The 16,052-nt window shown below is 47.5% G+C and overlaps 1 protein-coding gene across 1 annotated transcript in view; it reads right to left on the bottom strand.

Annotated features, from left to right (window-relative positions):
• RBM20 (RNA binding motif protein 20) overlaps positions 1-13,691 on the bottom strand; it is a 57,698-nt gene extending 44,007 nt beyond the window's left edge. The window contains exons 1-5 of the mRNA XM_070469874.1: positions 13,678-13,691; positions 11,645-12,722; positions 10,198-10,259; positions 7,774-7,865; positions 6,897-6,994 (exon numbers count right to left, since the gene is read on the bottom strand). Of these exons, the coding sequence (XP_070325975.1) occupies positions 6,897-6,994; positions 7,774-7,865; positions 10,198-10,259; positions 11,645-12,722; positions 13,678-13,691 (1,344 nt within the window). The remainder of the gene's footprint in view (positions 1-6,896; positions 6,995-7,773; positions 7,866-10,197; positions 10,260-11,644; positions 12,723-13,677) is intronic.
• Positions 13,692-16,052: the final 2,361 nt, after the last annotated feature.

Below are 16,052 nucleotides of genomic sequence, written 5' to 3'. Positions count from 1 at the left end.
CACAACTATAATAGAGTAGCCCCCACTCACAGCAACGAGTGAAAGCCCATGCACAGAAAGGAAGACCTAGTGCAGCCATAAATGAGTAAAGCAAAACCAGACACTGCTTCTAATGGTTCATGTGATTGGGTCCAAGACCTCTCCAGTCCCTCGCAGATCTTTTACGGATGCGTGGAAATGTGAGAAGAGCAGACTTGTGTAGGAAGATTCTGAGACCTTTCAATGCCCTCTGATGCAAGAAGGAACAGACTTCGAAGATGAGTTCAAAGAAAAGACCCAGTTTCAATAATTCACAGAGCTGTCATAAAAATGTGGCTCTGGGCAAGAGGCTCCCAGGGTGAGAGAAGTCTCTCAATCTGCTTTTGAGAGTTACAGTATGGAGTCGATCATAAACCATTTTCTCTGCTACAGCCTCACCCCCTCTAGGTGTGACCTAATTTCACCTAGCACACAGTCTGTAGACCTCTGCTGGGTTTGTGCTAAACATACATGAGGACAGACACAGGGCAAATGTTTCTTTCTCATGGGGTTGATTTTGAACATACCATGCAGACAGTGAATGGGCATGGGCTTTATAGCTATGGATCTTGGTGTAACTTGGAGAGTAGAAACAGATGTCTTTATTGACACTTTCGAATACTTTATAAAGCATATTAGCTTTGAGTTAGAGAAACTCTACTTTTATTGGTGCTGTATTGCCTCCGGGTCTTGGGTGGCTCACATGCCCAGCAACTTTAACATCACTGTAAACTTCAGAGTCACAGAATTTTAAAACTGGGAGGTTCCAAGCCCAGTAGCGTGTGTGATGTCCCAGGAAAAACTGCCTTGGCCTGGAATATAGTGACCATCTCATGCCTCAGGAAAACTGTAGATGGGGGCGTTAGGGTTGGAAAGAGTGCTACGTGGGAGGCAGAATGAGCCATTTCAGTAAGGGAGTAGTACATTGCATCTGCTACAAAATAGCTCCTGGCACTTCCCCAGTGGTCCAGTGGCTAAGACTGAGCTCCTGATGCAGGGGGCCCATGTTCCATCCCTGGTCAGAGAACTAGATCCCTCATGCCACAACAAAAGATCCTGCATGCTGCAATGAAAATTGAAAATCCCACATGCTCAACTAAGACCTGTTGCAGCCAAATAAATAAATACTTAAAAAAAAAAAGAGGTCATCTGGTCCCACTCCTCTGTGTGTACAGACACTGATGGCTGGGAGAAGGCAAGAAACTTTTTGTTTTGTTTTGTTTTCATTTTTTTTTTCCATTTATTTTTATTAGTTGGAGGCTAATTACTTTACATCATTGCAGTGGTTTTTGTCATACATTGACATGAATCAGCCATGGATTTACATGTATTCCCCATCCCGGTCCCCCCTCCCACCTCCCTCTCCACCCGATCCCTCTGGGTCTTCCCAGTGTACCAGACCCGAGCACTTGTCTCATGCACCCAGCCTGGGCTGATGATCTGTTTCACCCTAGATAATATACATGTTTCGTTGCTGTTCTCTTGAAACATCCCACCCTCGCCTTCTCCCAGAGTCCACAAGTCTGTTCTATACATCTGAGTCTCTTTTTCTGTTTCACATATAGGGTTATGAAGGTAAGAAACTTAATCTGTGGGCAATGAAGTGGTGGTAGATTTGTGATTACAACTCAGGTCTCACTGAAAAGCCATTCAATTGCAGACTGGATAAATTATGGTAAATGTCTACAATAGACAGTGTTAGAGCATCAGAACAGTGCTTTATGTTCAGATGTGAAAGTTCAGTTCAGTTGCTCAGTCACGTCCAACTCTTTTTGACCCCATGCACCGCAGCACATATTTTCAGATGTGAAGAGATGTCTATAAGTTGATTAAAATATGTCTTGAGAATTTAAGTGAAAAAACCAAGTCTCACTATAGACAATACAACAGGATCTGATTTCCCCCCAAATATACACTTATAGTAAGTAAATATGCACCGGTACACTAGCTAGAGACAGACAGTGATAGCTGAAGACATTTACCTTTAGTTTTCGCTATAGGGTTGGATTTTCTATTTTGTATCCTTCTGTTACTGTTTAACATTTACATCATTTTACTATTTTTGCAGCAACAAAAAAATTCAGGTTGGTAAACAAAAAAAGAAAATAAAGACCCATGCAGATCTTCTGTTTCTTCATTCTTTGCACTCTTCGAAAACGCACAAGGTGACCGTTGCCGAGGGGACAAGAGCAAGGATAGAGCTGGAATGCTGGAGGCGGGGAAGGGTATGTGCCACATCAGTTACCACTCTTCAGGCCCTATGGGGGGTCAGGAGACCAGGTGCTCTGAGCCATGGACCTAAGAGGCCAGGGTGGAGAGACAGGTGTTCTAGAAACAGCCAGCAATCTGAGGGGCAACTTATGACTTAAACCTCTGGCTTTTCACAACATTTCTATTTCCCTGTGCCTCGGTTTCTTTATTTACACACGTTTTCTGGTGAGCAAGGTTCTAGCGAGAAAGAAACCATAAAAACAATGCAAGTCATCCCCGGCCAGGGAAGACCCATCTGAGGCCCTAGCACTAAATAAACTCTAAGGTGTCTGTGAAAACTGCGAAGCGACTTTATGGGGACAGTCAGCAGGCAAAGTGCATCTCAGGCAGGCACAAGAAGACTATTTACAGGCTGAGAAGGCCCCTATGGCCCCTTCCAGAAACCTGATTACTCTGTTTATGACGACTCAGGCAGCCAAGGATAAAGTGCCTCTGCTCCCTCAAATGGCAGCAGCTTAAGTGAAAGTGAACACCCTTCTCCTGGGATCCTGGAGTTGGAGGGGAGGGGCCAGGGACAGACACAAATCACCCACCCCCAGCAAACAGCACACAACTGTCACTTCAGTACCCCATCTCTGCCAGAAATAAACACAGAAAGGGTTGCATTTCTACCGAATTGAGATAAGTGCAAATTCAGCCAGTAGACGGGTTGTATGGTCATTTTAGATTTCGTGGCAGTTCAGATACCCCCTGAAGCCTCCGTCACACCATGGAACCCCATGTGACTGTTCCCTGCTTAAAAACAGGGGGCTTTAGAAGGAAGACGGTTTCTCTGGTGGCTCAAATGGTAAAGAATCTGCCTGCAGTTCACGAGACCCAGGTTCTTTGCCTGGGTCAGGAAGATCCCTCAAAGAAGCGAATAGCTACCTACTCCAGGATTCCTGCCTGGAGAATTCCATGGACAGAGGATTCTGGCGGGGGCTACAGCCCATGGTGTCGCAAAGAGTTTGGACATGACTGAATGATTAACATACACACTTTTCAGATGGAATAACTGTTCTCTGCCTTACAAACAATAGTTATATGACAGTGGCCGAGTCCTGATGGTTTCTGCTTTTACTCAACAGAATGTGTTTCTGAAAAGATATGTTAGCAGAATCAGGCAGAAAAAGCCCTGGCACTCAACTGGAAAACACTTCTGGAGGAAAAGGCACGAAAGCCTTCATGGGTGTCTATGGGGGCAGGAAGGGGGGAAGTGGGAGCAATTTCATTGTCCTCTTTAAATATTTATTTTCTGCTTGAGTTTTCATAAAAAGCATAAATTATGTAAGCAGGAAACACAATAGAAGTGTATATGCAAAAGGAGCTCTCTGGTACTCATGGAGCCTGTAAAAAGTGCCCTTTGGTAACAGATTAACCACCCCTTGGTGTAACTGCTTATCTTTGGAGACCAGCAACTGCAGACAAAAAAAGAATCAATAATTCCTCTGAGGGACTCTAATGCTATTTAAAGAAGCCTTGCAAAGTATTTTTCAGTAGTGGATTCATCATCTTATTTCTCGGCTTGTCTTCACAAGTCAATATTTTTGGATTTCAGGTTTTTCTAAAGAAACACACCTACATTTGATTGCATTTGTCAGAAACGGCAAAAAGAGGACCAGAAGGATGAACCGGCACTGATGCTGCAGGGACAAGCTGGAGAAAACTCTGTCCTTGTCCTCCAAATATCCTCGGGAAGCTCATGTGACCAAAGAGGCTTCATAACTTACAACGATAAAATCAGTCAGATGACACCTCTTTGCCTCCACTGAGCGTATACAAATGCCTCCAAACGTCTGGGTTCATCTTGGGAGACCCTGTCACGGTGCCGAAGAATTCGCCTGCCAGGTCTGACGGCCTCTTCACCTTTTGCTCCATGGCAGCTGCTGACTGAGGCCCAAGAAGACCTCATCACCCCAAGACAGCCTGAGAGGCTGCTAAGCAGCTTGTGGAGTGAAAGCTGGGGAGGGGCAGGGGAGAACATACTAAGGAGAGAATCATCATGATGGAGAGACCTCAGAGATGAGCAGTAGGGCTTAGTGGTTAAAAGTGAGGCTTCGAGAGCCAGGTCCCTTGAGTCCAAATCCCAGGGTTGCCTTTTACCAGCTGGGTGACCTTAGGCAGGGAATTTAGTCTCTCTGTGCATCGCTCGGTTTTCTCACCTCACAGGGTTGTCTAGGGGATTAAATGAGCTAATACATACAAAAACGCTAAGAAAGTATTGAGCACCATATAATAACAGCTATGGTGATTATCATCTGACTACGTCTGGGCTCTCCCTCACCTTTCTGCTGCCACAGCACAGAAAGCAAAATGTTTCTTGTGTTGCTTCTCAGGCTCAAGCCAGATGAATGCCCCATCTTTAGGCGTCTAGAGGAAGCTGTACTCACAAATGAACACGAGTCAGCACATTGCTGGGGCCTGCCCCCTGCCTGGGTAAAGCCCTTCCGTGGGAACCTCTCAGCTTCTCAGGGGGAGCAGACGAGACTAGAGGGATTCCCAGACAGAGTCGTGCAGGAGGAATGCTGACCCTGAGACCAGCCCCTAATCACACGGCCAGCAGACAGAGCACAGGTTTGTCTGAGCATAGCACGGGTTTCCCCACAACAGGTTAAACAGTCTCATGCTCAATACCAGCCATTATTACTGCTCACACGTTGCATGGTTCACTGATCCTTGTCACCGACACGGTCTCCTTTGACCTTCACAAGGGCAGCACACTGGTCTGCCCTGAGCCTCACGCCCACCTTACCACTCAGACCATCAAATCAGAAGAGGGTGCTCAAATGGCCACAAAGATGCTCCAAGATCAGCAGCATCATCAGAAGGCTCACAAGCCAAAATGGAAACCCAACTTCAAAAGTCATTATCAGGGGAATATTTGCCCCACTTGAGGAAAAGGAGTCTCACAGAAGTAAAGTGACTTGTCTGAGGCCACACAGCAGCGGGCTCCAGACCTGGGACTTGAACTTGGGCTCTGGCCCTGTGGTTCACAGGTCAGGGCCAGAGGACGTGGCTAAGGCACAGGCCGACACAGAGGTGACCTGCCCTTCTCTCCTTGCCCCACTCAGCCCCCGCCCCTTTATAAAGGGCTCACCTGACATCGTCTCTCTTTCCTGTGTCCAGATCCCTGGCCCACCTGCCCCTCAGTCTTGCCTCCCCCATCTGAGTCACAGCCCCCTCTGCTCAGTGCTGGGGTCTTAGAGTGGGCAGAGAGCTGGCTCCCTGGTCCACAGTGTGGGAAACAGGCCCTGGGGTGGGAGCCGTGCCAGAGCTGCCAGCGCCTGCATCAGACATGAGGTTGTGGAATCCGGCATCTGACTCAAAGACAAATGACAGGTTCACTGAACCCACCCTCTCTCCTGGAACTGACCCAACGCTGACACTGACCAGCCGTGGCTTTCTATCTGAAGATTGCAGAGAGAAACCACAACGTTCTCTCTCACCAAAACATGGGCTGCAGACAGGGATGCCCCCTTGAAGCACTTCTACCCGAAACACAAACAGACACAAAAACAGAAATTGCGATCCAAACAGGCCTTGCTTCTCATCATGAACTTCCTCACCTCCCCACTCACTCAGCACCCAGGGTCTAAACCTAAACATCGCAGCTTGCTCTTCCCAAGCTTTGCTTCAATGCCTCACATGTGGAGAGGATGGCATGTGGGGAGACTAGCTCTCCTGAGCTGGAGAAGAAACAGCCTGCAGCTACTCACATGACAAACTGGAAAAAAAAACCAAAAACCCACAGATTCAGGCAAAACCACACAGACACTTGCCCTCAAGCAGAGTTCGGTCAGACGCAGAGGGTGAGGTGGTTAGATAGCCTCAGCGACTCAATAGACATAAATTTGAGCAAATTCCAGGAGATAGTGAAGGACAGAGGCGGCTGGTGTATTATAATTCACAGAGTCACAAAGAGCCAGACACGACCCAGCGACTGAACAACAGCTTTATGGGGGGCTCTGTGGCTCAACCCCTTCCACGTGTTTCCTGGGGAGGAAAGGGAGCTGGGTAGATCCTGGGAGACAGGCTACACGGAGTGGGAGAAGCAAGTGGGGAGAGTAAGTTGTCACAATCTGTGGAAAAAAGAGGGATAAGCCCTTAGAGCTTTGGGGACCAAAGCGCACATTGTAGAGAAGAAGGAACACAAACACAGCTAAAAAAAAAGTGCTATGCAGATGTCACCATTTCCCCAAGGAGCCAAAAATAACCATGAGTGCTGAGTCCTTACTTTTCAAACACATTTTCTCTTTCTGTTCAAGTTTCAGAATTACCCACTCGAAGGAAACGGTCCACTTCAATAAAATGTCAAAGTGCTAGAAAACACACAACAAACACACACACAGACCTCAAACTTATTTTGTTCTAAACCAGGACCAAATGCTAGAAAGTCTTTGAGTGCTTTCAATTTGAAGAAATTAAGTCAGATTTTTAATCTGTGTGTTTCAACCCCAGTTGGACTGAATTAAACAACATTGACCACTGCTTTCCTGCCTTTCACTAAACGCCATCTGTACCTGCTTCACCCAGCCTCCTCCGCACCTCTACACCCAGGCAGATGGAGAAGGTGGTAAAAATGCTTCGATGATGACAAGTGACAACGGAGAAAATGCTTCTGTACTCACATTTGTCCCTGGGGAAGCCGAAGGGAATGCGGGACTTGACTGAGTAAAGGACCTCGCAGGAATGGTGGTGTATGACGTTCCAAGATTTGAGGCGTAATCTAAATGGTAAATTACACAAAATCGAGTGAAAACCCAGTCATTTCCTTGATCTTCAGAAGTCCTTGTTTATGGATATGTGCAAGAGTCATTCCCCGCCCCTATTTAAAAATAAAAATGACTTTTTGGCCAAATGTTCTTTTTAAAAATAATTAAAGATAGCTTTTCTTTCTGGAAATAAATCATTCAAAAGAAATTTTTTAAAGTCGTAAGGCAAACATAATAATAAATAACTGGGTTAACCACCACCCTGCAAAAGTCATTATCAGGACAGAAGCGGGAAGGGAAAAATGAAAATTCCCATTTAATATAGTGATTAGTGATTGGCATGATTATACTTCTGAGTGTGCTGATAACCAGCAAAGCTTTAGGTCTAAAACACATAGAAAACATCAAAGAGCCCAGAGAGCAAATCCAATGCCTCTTAGCATCTTGGGATCTGTTTGCTCTACAGATGTCTGAGGAGGGCACATCAGGGACATTTGGTTAATAAAGATGAGGCACAAGAAGCCTTTGGGAGGGGACTTTCCCGGCAATCCAGTGGTTAAGGCTTTGCCTTCCAATGCAGGAGGGTTGGGTTCAATTCCTGGTCAAGGAGCTAACATCCCACATGCCTCTCGGCCAAAAAACCAAAACATAAGACAGAAGCAGTATTGTAACAAATTTAATAAAGACTTTAAAAATGGTCCACACACAAAAAAAATCTTAAAAAAAGAAAAGAAAGAAGGCTTTGGGAAACTGCTTTCTGCTTCAAGCTGCTGACCCATGGGCCGCTCCTCACCTTCTGCTCCAGCGGGGTTATAAACAGCTGTGCTGTTGGGAGAGGTACACAGCGTTCCCTCTGCCGGACCGAGGACACACCGCACACCAGCGCTGGAGGGGTGAGAAGGGGGAACTGGTTACTCAACAGGTTAAACAAAGAATTGCCATGCGACCCAGAAATTTCATTAAGACACTCAGACCCCAAATAGCAGAAAATAGATGTTCAAACCAAAACTTGTACACAAATGTTCACAGCAGCCCTACTCATAACGGCCCAAAGGTGGAAACACCCCAAATATAGATCAGAAGTTGAATGGATAAGTGAAATGTTTTTATATATATGAATATTATTCAACCATATAAAGGCTGCGTATGCTACAATGTGGGTTGCACTGAAAATATTAGGCTAAGTGAAAAAACCCACAAAAGGTCACAAATTATCTGAGTCTATTTATATAAAATGTCTAGAAGAAGCATATCTGTGGGGATAGAAAGCAGATTAGTGGTCCCCAGGGGGTGGGGGTGGGGAAGGGGATGCGCAGTGACTACCTAATGGGTATGGGTTTCCCCAGGGGTGATGAAAATGTGGAACTGAGAGTCGTCCTATTTACACAACTTTGTGAATGTGTTAAGTACCACTGAATTGTATACTTTAACATGGTTAATATGGTGAATCTTATGTGACTTTTACCACAATAAAATGACAGGGAACCAGAAAAGAAATGGTTTTTTTAAAATCAATTTCTAAAATTGTGTAAAATAACCTAAAACTAAGATCATGGCATCCGGTCCCATCACTTCATGGCAAATAGATGGGGAAACAGTGGAAACAGTGGCTGACTTTATTTTTGGGGGCTCCAAAATCACTGCAGATGGTGATTGCAGCCATGAAATTAAAGGGAAGGAAAGTTATGACCAACCTAGACAGCATATTAAAAAGCAGAGACATGACTTTGTCAACAAAGGTCCGTCTAGTCAAGGCTATGGTTTTTCCAGTAGTCATGTATGGATGTGAGAGTTGGACTATAAAGAAAGCTGAGCACCGAAGAAATGATGCTTTTGAACTGCGGTGTTGGAGAAGACTCTTGAGAGTCCCTTGGACTGCAAGGAGATCCAAACAGTCCATCCTAAAGGAAATAAGTGCTGAATATTCATTGGAAGGACTGATGCTGAAGCTGAAACTCCAATCCTTTGGCCACCTGATGCGAAGAGCTGACTCATCTGAAAAGACCCTGATGCTGGGAAAGATTGAGGGCAGGAGGAGAAGGGGACAACAGAGGATGAGATGGTTGGATGGCATCACCAACTCAATGGACATGAGTTTGGGTAAACTCCGGGAGCTGGTGATGGACAGGGAGGCCTGCCATGCTGCAGTTCATGGGGTTGCAAAGAGTTGGACACGACTAAGCAACTGAACTGAACTGAACCTAAAACTTAACTATCTTAACCATTTTTAAGTGTACAGTTCAGTAGCATTAACTACATTCACATTGTTTGGCCACCATCGTAAATATAGACCACATGTGTTCATCTATTCATCTATCCTGGACATTTAGGTTGCTTCCTACCTTTTGGTTATTGTGAATAAGAAAAAGAGGCCTTTTGAATGAGCTCAGTTCTAAATAGTTAACCCCATCTTCTATTCTACTTCCCTGGGCCAGGGCTCTTCTTTCCTGTGTGGGTGTCTACAACACCCTCGATACCGGTCTTCAGGTATCTGCCTTTGCCCCCTATCACCTGAATTCTCAGCATGGCAGCTGGGGTCCCAATAAATGAAGCCAGAGCATATTCCTCATCTGCTCAGCCCTGCAGGGCTCCAGCTGCACTCAGATCAAAAGTGAAAGTCCTCTCGAGGAGCCAGAGTGCTCAGGATGGGGCCCGACCACTGCCCTGGCTCTTCCCCCCAGGGACTCCATGCTGCTCACACTGATGCTGCTGAGCATCCCTGGACCACACCAGGACCTTCAAAGTTGCTGTTCCTTCTGCCAGGAATGCTGGTCCCCCAGGCAGTCATGGCTCATTCCACACCCCCCTGGTATCTCTTCAATGAGGTCTCCCTGCCACCAGCCCCTGTGAGTGAATGCACACACACATACGTACATACACACACACTCTCTCTCTCTCCCTTTCTCTGCCCTGATTCTGTTTTCTGTTTTCTCTTTAGCATTTACCACCAGAGATGCTATTGGGTTGGCCAAAAAGTTCATTCGGGTTCTTCTGTATGATGTCTTGGAAAAACTCAAACGACCTTGTTGGCCACCCCAACACGTACCTCACTAATGTGTCATCTGTCACCCCTCGTCATTAAGCTCCTTGAGCACAGGGGTTGGCTTGTTTTGTCCTCTGCTGTTTTCCCAGCAAGAATCGAGCAAAGCACACAGTATGTGCTCGATGAAGGCTTGCTGAGCACATGCATGGACCTGTCCTCCTGGACAGCACTTACTTTTCAGAGAAGAGCAGGCATTTCTGAGAATGTAGTTTCCCTTTTACATGCAGCTCCCAGTCCTAGGCCAGAAGGAGAGAAAAATGACCGAAGTAGAACTGAATCCACGGGAAGGCAATGGATGAGTGCAGGCTTCCTCCTAAAGACAGGGAGCGCAGAGCACCCCATCGCTGGACCAACCCCGAAGGCGCATCTCCCACCCCTCCTCCCCCACCACCCAGGCTCCTCCCCCGCTCCTGCCGCCCTACCCAGCCCTCACCCCACCAGAATCCACCTGCACATCCCAAGTCTATCTCAGACAAGAGCCCAGATTCACAAGTCTGATTCCCTCTTCCCCTCTCAGTGGGCCCTTGGTCCCACTCATGCATTTCCATAGGAGAAGCTGGCAGGTGGAAAGCCCTAGAAAAGGCTCAATCCTCCATCACCTCCCATATTAGCCAGACCCCTCCAGAGATGGGAGATGAAAAGGTGTGTCCCACTGGAGTGACTGGGATGCATTTGGATGGCATGACCCAGCAGAGGTGAAAGACACACGGTGGTGGGACACCCGCTAAACAGGGATTACTGTGGTCTGCAGACGGGACAAGAGACAAGAGGCTATACAGCCCAGTGCTTAAGAGGCACAGGCTCTGGGAGGGTCAGACCCATGTCTGAATTTCCACTCCACCACTTTCTGACTATGGGGTCCTGGACCAACCATCTCATCTCTCTGGGCCTCAGTCTTTGCATCTGTAAAATGGGTATAATAATAGTGTCTCTCTTGAAGAGTTATTACTGAAACAGACAAAGAGTATGGTAACTGTAATTACTGTTGCTTTGGAATATTTTACTGCATCAGCAATACATTTTGGGGGGAAGTTTATACTACCATGGGCTTTTGTTTGCAGGGGCCCAAAGCACTTTTCAACTTCTGGGAAGGTGTCATGAGGCTCTACATCCATTTTGCAGATGGAGAAGTTGAGGCCCCTCTATAATAATCTGTCTAGGTAGGTCCCACCTGAGAATTACTTTCTTTTCTGACTCAAAATTCTGCTGTTTTTCTCCTTTTGTACTCAGTACAATGTATGTTCTCAAGGAACACAGACTCTCAAGCTTCCTGGTGCTCTACAGAGAAAAGCCCTTTTCAAGGAGGCAGAGGCTCTAATTACTGAGCCCATTTTCCATAATCCATGTTGGGTCCCTTGATCCCCTCTCACCTTGGCTCTCATCTATAAACACAAGTAAGACTCTCTTATTTGCCTTAAAGTGAGAGACTAGCCCTGATACATTTCTGAAATTCCTGTTGGTTCTAATACCAAGGATTTTAATCAAAGGTAGCTATGGCAAGATTCTGTCACCCAACCCCCAAATGTCAGAGTTCCTGGCCCATGAACAGCAAGGGTTGGGTTGTGGTGGCCAGCTCCCCCAGGCTCCAGCTGGAGCTCCCAGCCGGTCTCGGATAACTCACCTTCAGATCGAACACCTTCTTGTCGCAGATGCTACAGACGTGCGGCAGGTGGAGGGGGGCCACACCGTGAAAGTCATTGAGCTCATGCGCTTGCAGGGGCCGCAGGGACAGCACTGCCTGCTCCTCCTTGGCCCGCCTCCGGGCTCCGCTGAAGCCCTGTTTGCTGTGGTTGAGCCGACCCCCAAAGGAAGGAGGGGTCCTGTCTGGCGTGGGCTCCTCAGGGTCATACAGCTCATAGGGCTGGCCAGGGGGCGGAGGCCACAGGCTGGGGGCAGCTGCAAGATCAGGCTTGCTCTGGCCAGAGAACCCATGGGGGCTCTCCCACTGGCTGTTTGGACCCTGCAGCAGGGGGCCCACCTCGCCTTTCAAGGCCCCGGCCGGCTCAGCCACAAATCCACCTGCCACCTGCGACCCTTGGGCACTGGGTCCGTAGAAGTCCTTGGGAAAAGCAGCCTGGCCATCTTGTCCTGAGTGGCTGTAGTGCCCTTCGTAGGGCACGCTGCCCGAGGGAGCAGCCGAGGCTGGCAGGAAGCCGGTTTGACCGTCGGTTTCAGAGCCATATGCCTGGCCAGAGTTGGCTTTGCCATATTCATAGAACCCTGCGGCAGCGGGCGTGGGCCCAGTCTTTCCAAGGCCCAGGATGACCGCTGACTGGGCGGGGGTCTGAGGCATGAAGGGGTGCATCACCATGGCGTTGGGGGGCTGGCTGGGAAGGCTCACCGTGGGCCCTGGGCCTCGTGTCTGGCCAGGGGGTGAGAAGGCGAGTGCGCTAGAGGGAAAGCGGGTGCTGGGCACCGTGGCCGCGTGTTGGGGCACCCCGGTGTGGCCGTGGGGGGCGCTGATCATGGACGGATGCCGCAGCTGGTTGAAGAGAGGCTGGGACATGGCCACTTTGGAGAGGACTTGGTTGAGGACCGTGGCGGCCGCAGTGTTGTTGGTGACGGCTGTCTGTGCCAGTTTCAACCGGTGGAGGGTGAGCTGAGCTTGCAGCTGGGCCAGCTGGAGGCTGGCAGGCGAAGGAAGCAGCGGGTTCGGGTTACTGACCGAGAACGGGGTCTTGTCCAGGAGCTTGGCGGCACTGTGGGGAGACAAAGGGCTAGATGCACGGCTGCTTTCCACCTGGCAGGCGATGGGCTGTTTGTTTGCTGAATGTGGTCCCCCCTCCCATACAAACAAGGCCTCCCACACAGGCCCCACATATGATCCAGTCTGCAAAAATCTGTGTTCATACACATAAGTGAAATAATCTTTTAAATTCCAATAGGTGGCTCAGACAGTAAAGAATCTGCCTGCAGTGCAGGAGACCCAGGTTCAATCCCTGGGTCAGGAAGACCCCCTAGAGAAGGGAATGGCTACCCACTCCATTATTCTTGCCTGGGAAAAGCCCTGGCAGAGGAGCCTGGTGGGTTATAGTTCACAGGGTTGCAAAGACATGACTGAGCAACTAACACACACAGAAAAATTCTTATAAGTTATAATGTTCAAACCCACTGGTAATCAAAGGGATAAAGTTAAACCATTAGAAACAAATATTTGCTTACCAAAGTAGCAAATACACACACACACATAAATGACAGCACGCAGTGCTAGTGAGATAAAGTGGAATGGACACAGTATTAGTGATAATCTAAACTCGTGCAACTTTGCCCAAAGGTAGTCTGGTAACAGTCACTCATTAAAGCCATATTCTTTGACCCAATTATTCAATCCTATAAACATACCCTAAGAAAACAAACTAAAATGCAGACAAAACTTGATACACAAAGATGTGTAACAAAACTACATTATTTAAGAGTCCAGTGTTGAAAGTTACAAATATCTGATAACAGCAGGGAGGGGAGTTTTAAAGTAAGTAAATTATAATACATTTACAGAATGAAATGTTCAGTAAGCATTCACTACTGGTGCAAGAATTTCCATTGTGTTATGCAATATTTAAGACACTCAAAGAAGTCTTCCCATCATCAAGTTTAAGATAGAAGATATTCCACCATACTAAGTCCTCCTTGAGTATCTGCTCTCTCCATCCTCACCCCACCTTCGTCATTGCCAGTGACAGACATCATCTTGAACTTGGTCAGGTCATAGTTCACACACAAAAAAAAACAGTGACAAGAGAAAATCATCTACTCTAATGTTAAGTGAAAAAAGTAGTCTTCAAAATTACACATAAAATGAATTGTGTGTGTATATTTCTGCCAAACACATTTTTATCCTTGTCCTCATTTCTCATCCAAAAGCAACAAAAATCACGTGCCCTTCAGTCCATTCTCAAACCCAACTAGCAAAATAAGTTAAAAAAAAAAAAAACTTACAAGGGGAGAATCTGAATTTTCGATCATAGGTGGTGGTGGGCTCTCACAGAATCTTATTGTGGGGGTGTTCTGTCTGACATGTGCCTTTCACGTGACTTCTGTTGGTTGGTTATGTCATTTTCTAGACCAAAAATCAGGACCTGTGAACTGGAAAGGGAACACACATTCCCTTTTGTGATATACGTGGTTACCATCGTCAGGGCTGTTTTGTAAGACTGTATATTTCCTGGTCTTAAATTCCCCTTCTGGGGAGTGAGTACAATCAGGAAATGTGTTCAGGATGTTGATAAACTGGAATTCTCAGGACATCTTAATGGGAAGAGTGGAACTCTGCAATTGAGATTGGGGTTATCATGGACAGACCTGGTTATACATTCAGCATGCCTACGGAAGTGTGGGGGAGAACCTGAAAAGCTGGGACCGGTTAACAAGGCGTCCACTGTCACGGGCTTTGTACAGCACAAGTCTGATGATAATGAAACAAAGCGGATGGGCCAGAGGGTAGGCATAGGCAAGGAAAGAGAGAGGTGGTTGGCATGTCACACCGCTCCCACTGTGGATTGGTGCTCTGCACTGGTCTGAGAGAATGAGCACAGGCAGGTTGGGAAGGCAGGTGAGGGGGAGAGATTCTTCACATTTACTGCGACGCCATGTGACAAGGGCTTGGCCTATGCTATCTCCCTGGACCTCTCCATGAGTCCTACGGGGTAGGTAATGCTATGTGCTGAGCTGTGCTAAGTCACTGCAGTCGTGTCCGACTCTTTGCGACCCTATGGACTGTAGCCCGCCAGGCTCCTCTATCCGTGAGATTCTCTAGGCAAGAATACTGGAGTGGGTTGCCATGCCCTCTTCCAGGGAAATCTTCCCAACCCAGGGATCGAACTCAGGTCTCCCACATTGCAGGCAGATTCTTTACCATCTGAGTCACCAGGAAAGCCCAAGAATACTAGAACAGGTTGCCATTTCCTTCTCCAGGGGATGTTCCCGATCCAGGGATTGAACCCTCATCTCTTAGGTCTCCTGCACTGGCAGGCAGGTTTTCTTTTTTACCACTAGCACCACCTGGGGAGCCCATGGGGTAGGTAACTTCATCCCAATTTTGCAGGGCAAGAACCTACAGCTCAGAGAGACTAGGAGACCTACTTAACAAATGTCCACTGTTGGTGAGTATAGACCAAGGAGTCAGGCTTTGCCAAGAAGAAAAAGGGCACAGCCCTCTTCATGGGCTGCTTCACTGCTTTGTCCAAAGTGAGTTCTCAGAACATTAGACACCCCCACATTCAAATTCAAGCACAAAACACATTTCAGAGCCAGACAAAAACAAATTTGGCTTACTCTTTCTCATTCTATTAGAAATCAAGTATTTGCTGTAAGTCATTAAAGAGACAGGATGTTCCCTCCGCCAGCAGCCTTGCTGTGCTCCAAGGACGGAACAGGCTGGTTGCATGTTAAGATACTGCAGGGTTGCGGGGAGGGGCCGAGGTTAAAATTGGTGACAGACCTCTTCTCCTCTGGGTCGTTGTGCTAGTTGCAGCCAAGCCTTGGTGGCCCCGCTGTGGCTCAGGCACACATCGCGGCAGCAGCAGAGTTGGAGAGGTACTGTCTACGTAGGCGGGAATGCCAAAGGCACAGGAGGATGGTCGAGAGGCTGGTGATAGATTTCTACTTGTGCAGTATTAAGTGACTGAGCTTTAGAGGAGCAATTAAGCTTAACTCAAAACCCTGCCCACACAGGGCCAACCCTTCCTACCAGGTCTGTCCCCAATGCAGCCTGTCCTTGCTAACAAGGCGATAATGAGGTGCCAACTTGGTTTCCATGACAAGAGTAAGACAAGGTTGGTTTTGTTTTTCCCAGAGAAGTCAGCTGTATTTTCTAAAACTGTGTTCTGGGCTGGAGGGAGCTCTCACTGGAGATTCCCCTTCGCCTCTGAAAGGACATGTGGAGAAGAGCTGTCTTTCCAACGAGGAGAGCCAACCTCGCTGGGTATTTGTAGGTGAGCCATGGGAAACGAGGGCTTTTCTGAGGATGGCCCAGGTTACAGAAGTCTACTCATTCACATGCAGCATAAATTAGGAAGACTGACTAGATTTTC

The sequence above is a fragment of the Odocoileus virginianus genome, chromosome 7, assembly GCF_023699985.2.
Source record: "Odocoileus virginianus isolate 20LAN1187 ecotype Illinois chromosome 7, Ovbor_1.2, whole genome shotgun sequence".
Lineage (NCBI taxonomy): Eukaryota > Metazoa > Chordata > Mammalia > Artiodactyla > Cervidae > Odocoileus > Odocoileus virginianus.
This window is presented reverse-complemented; position numbering and strand designations above follow the sequence as displayed.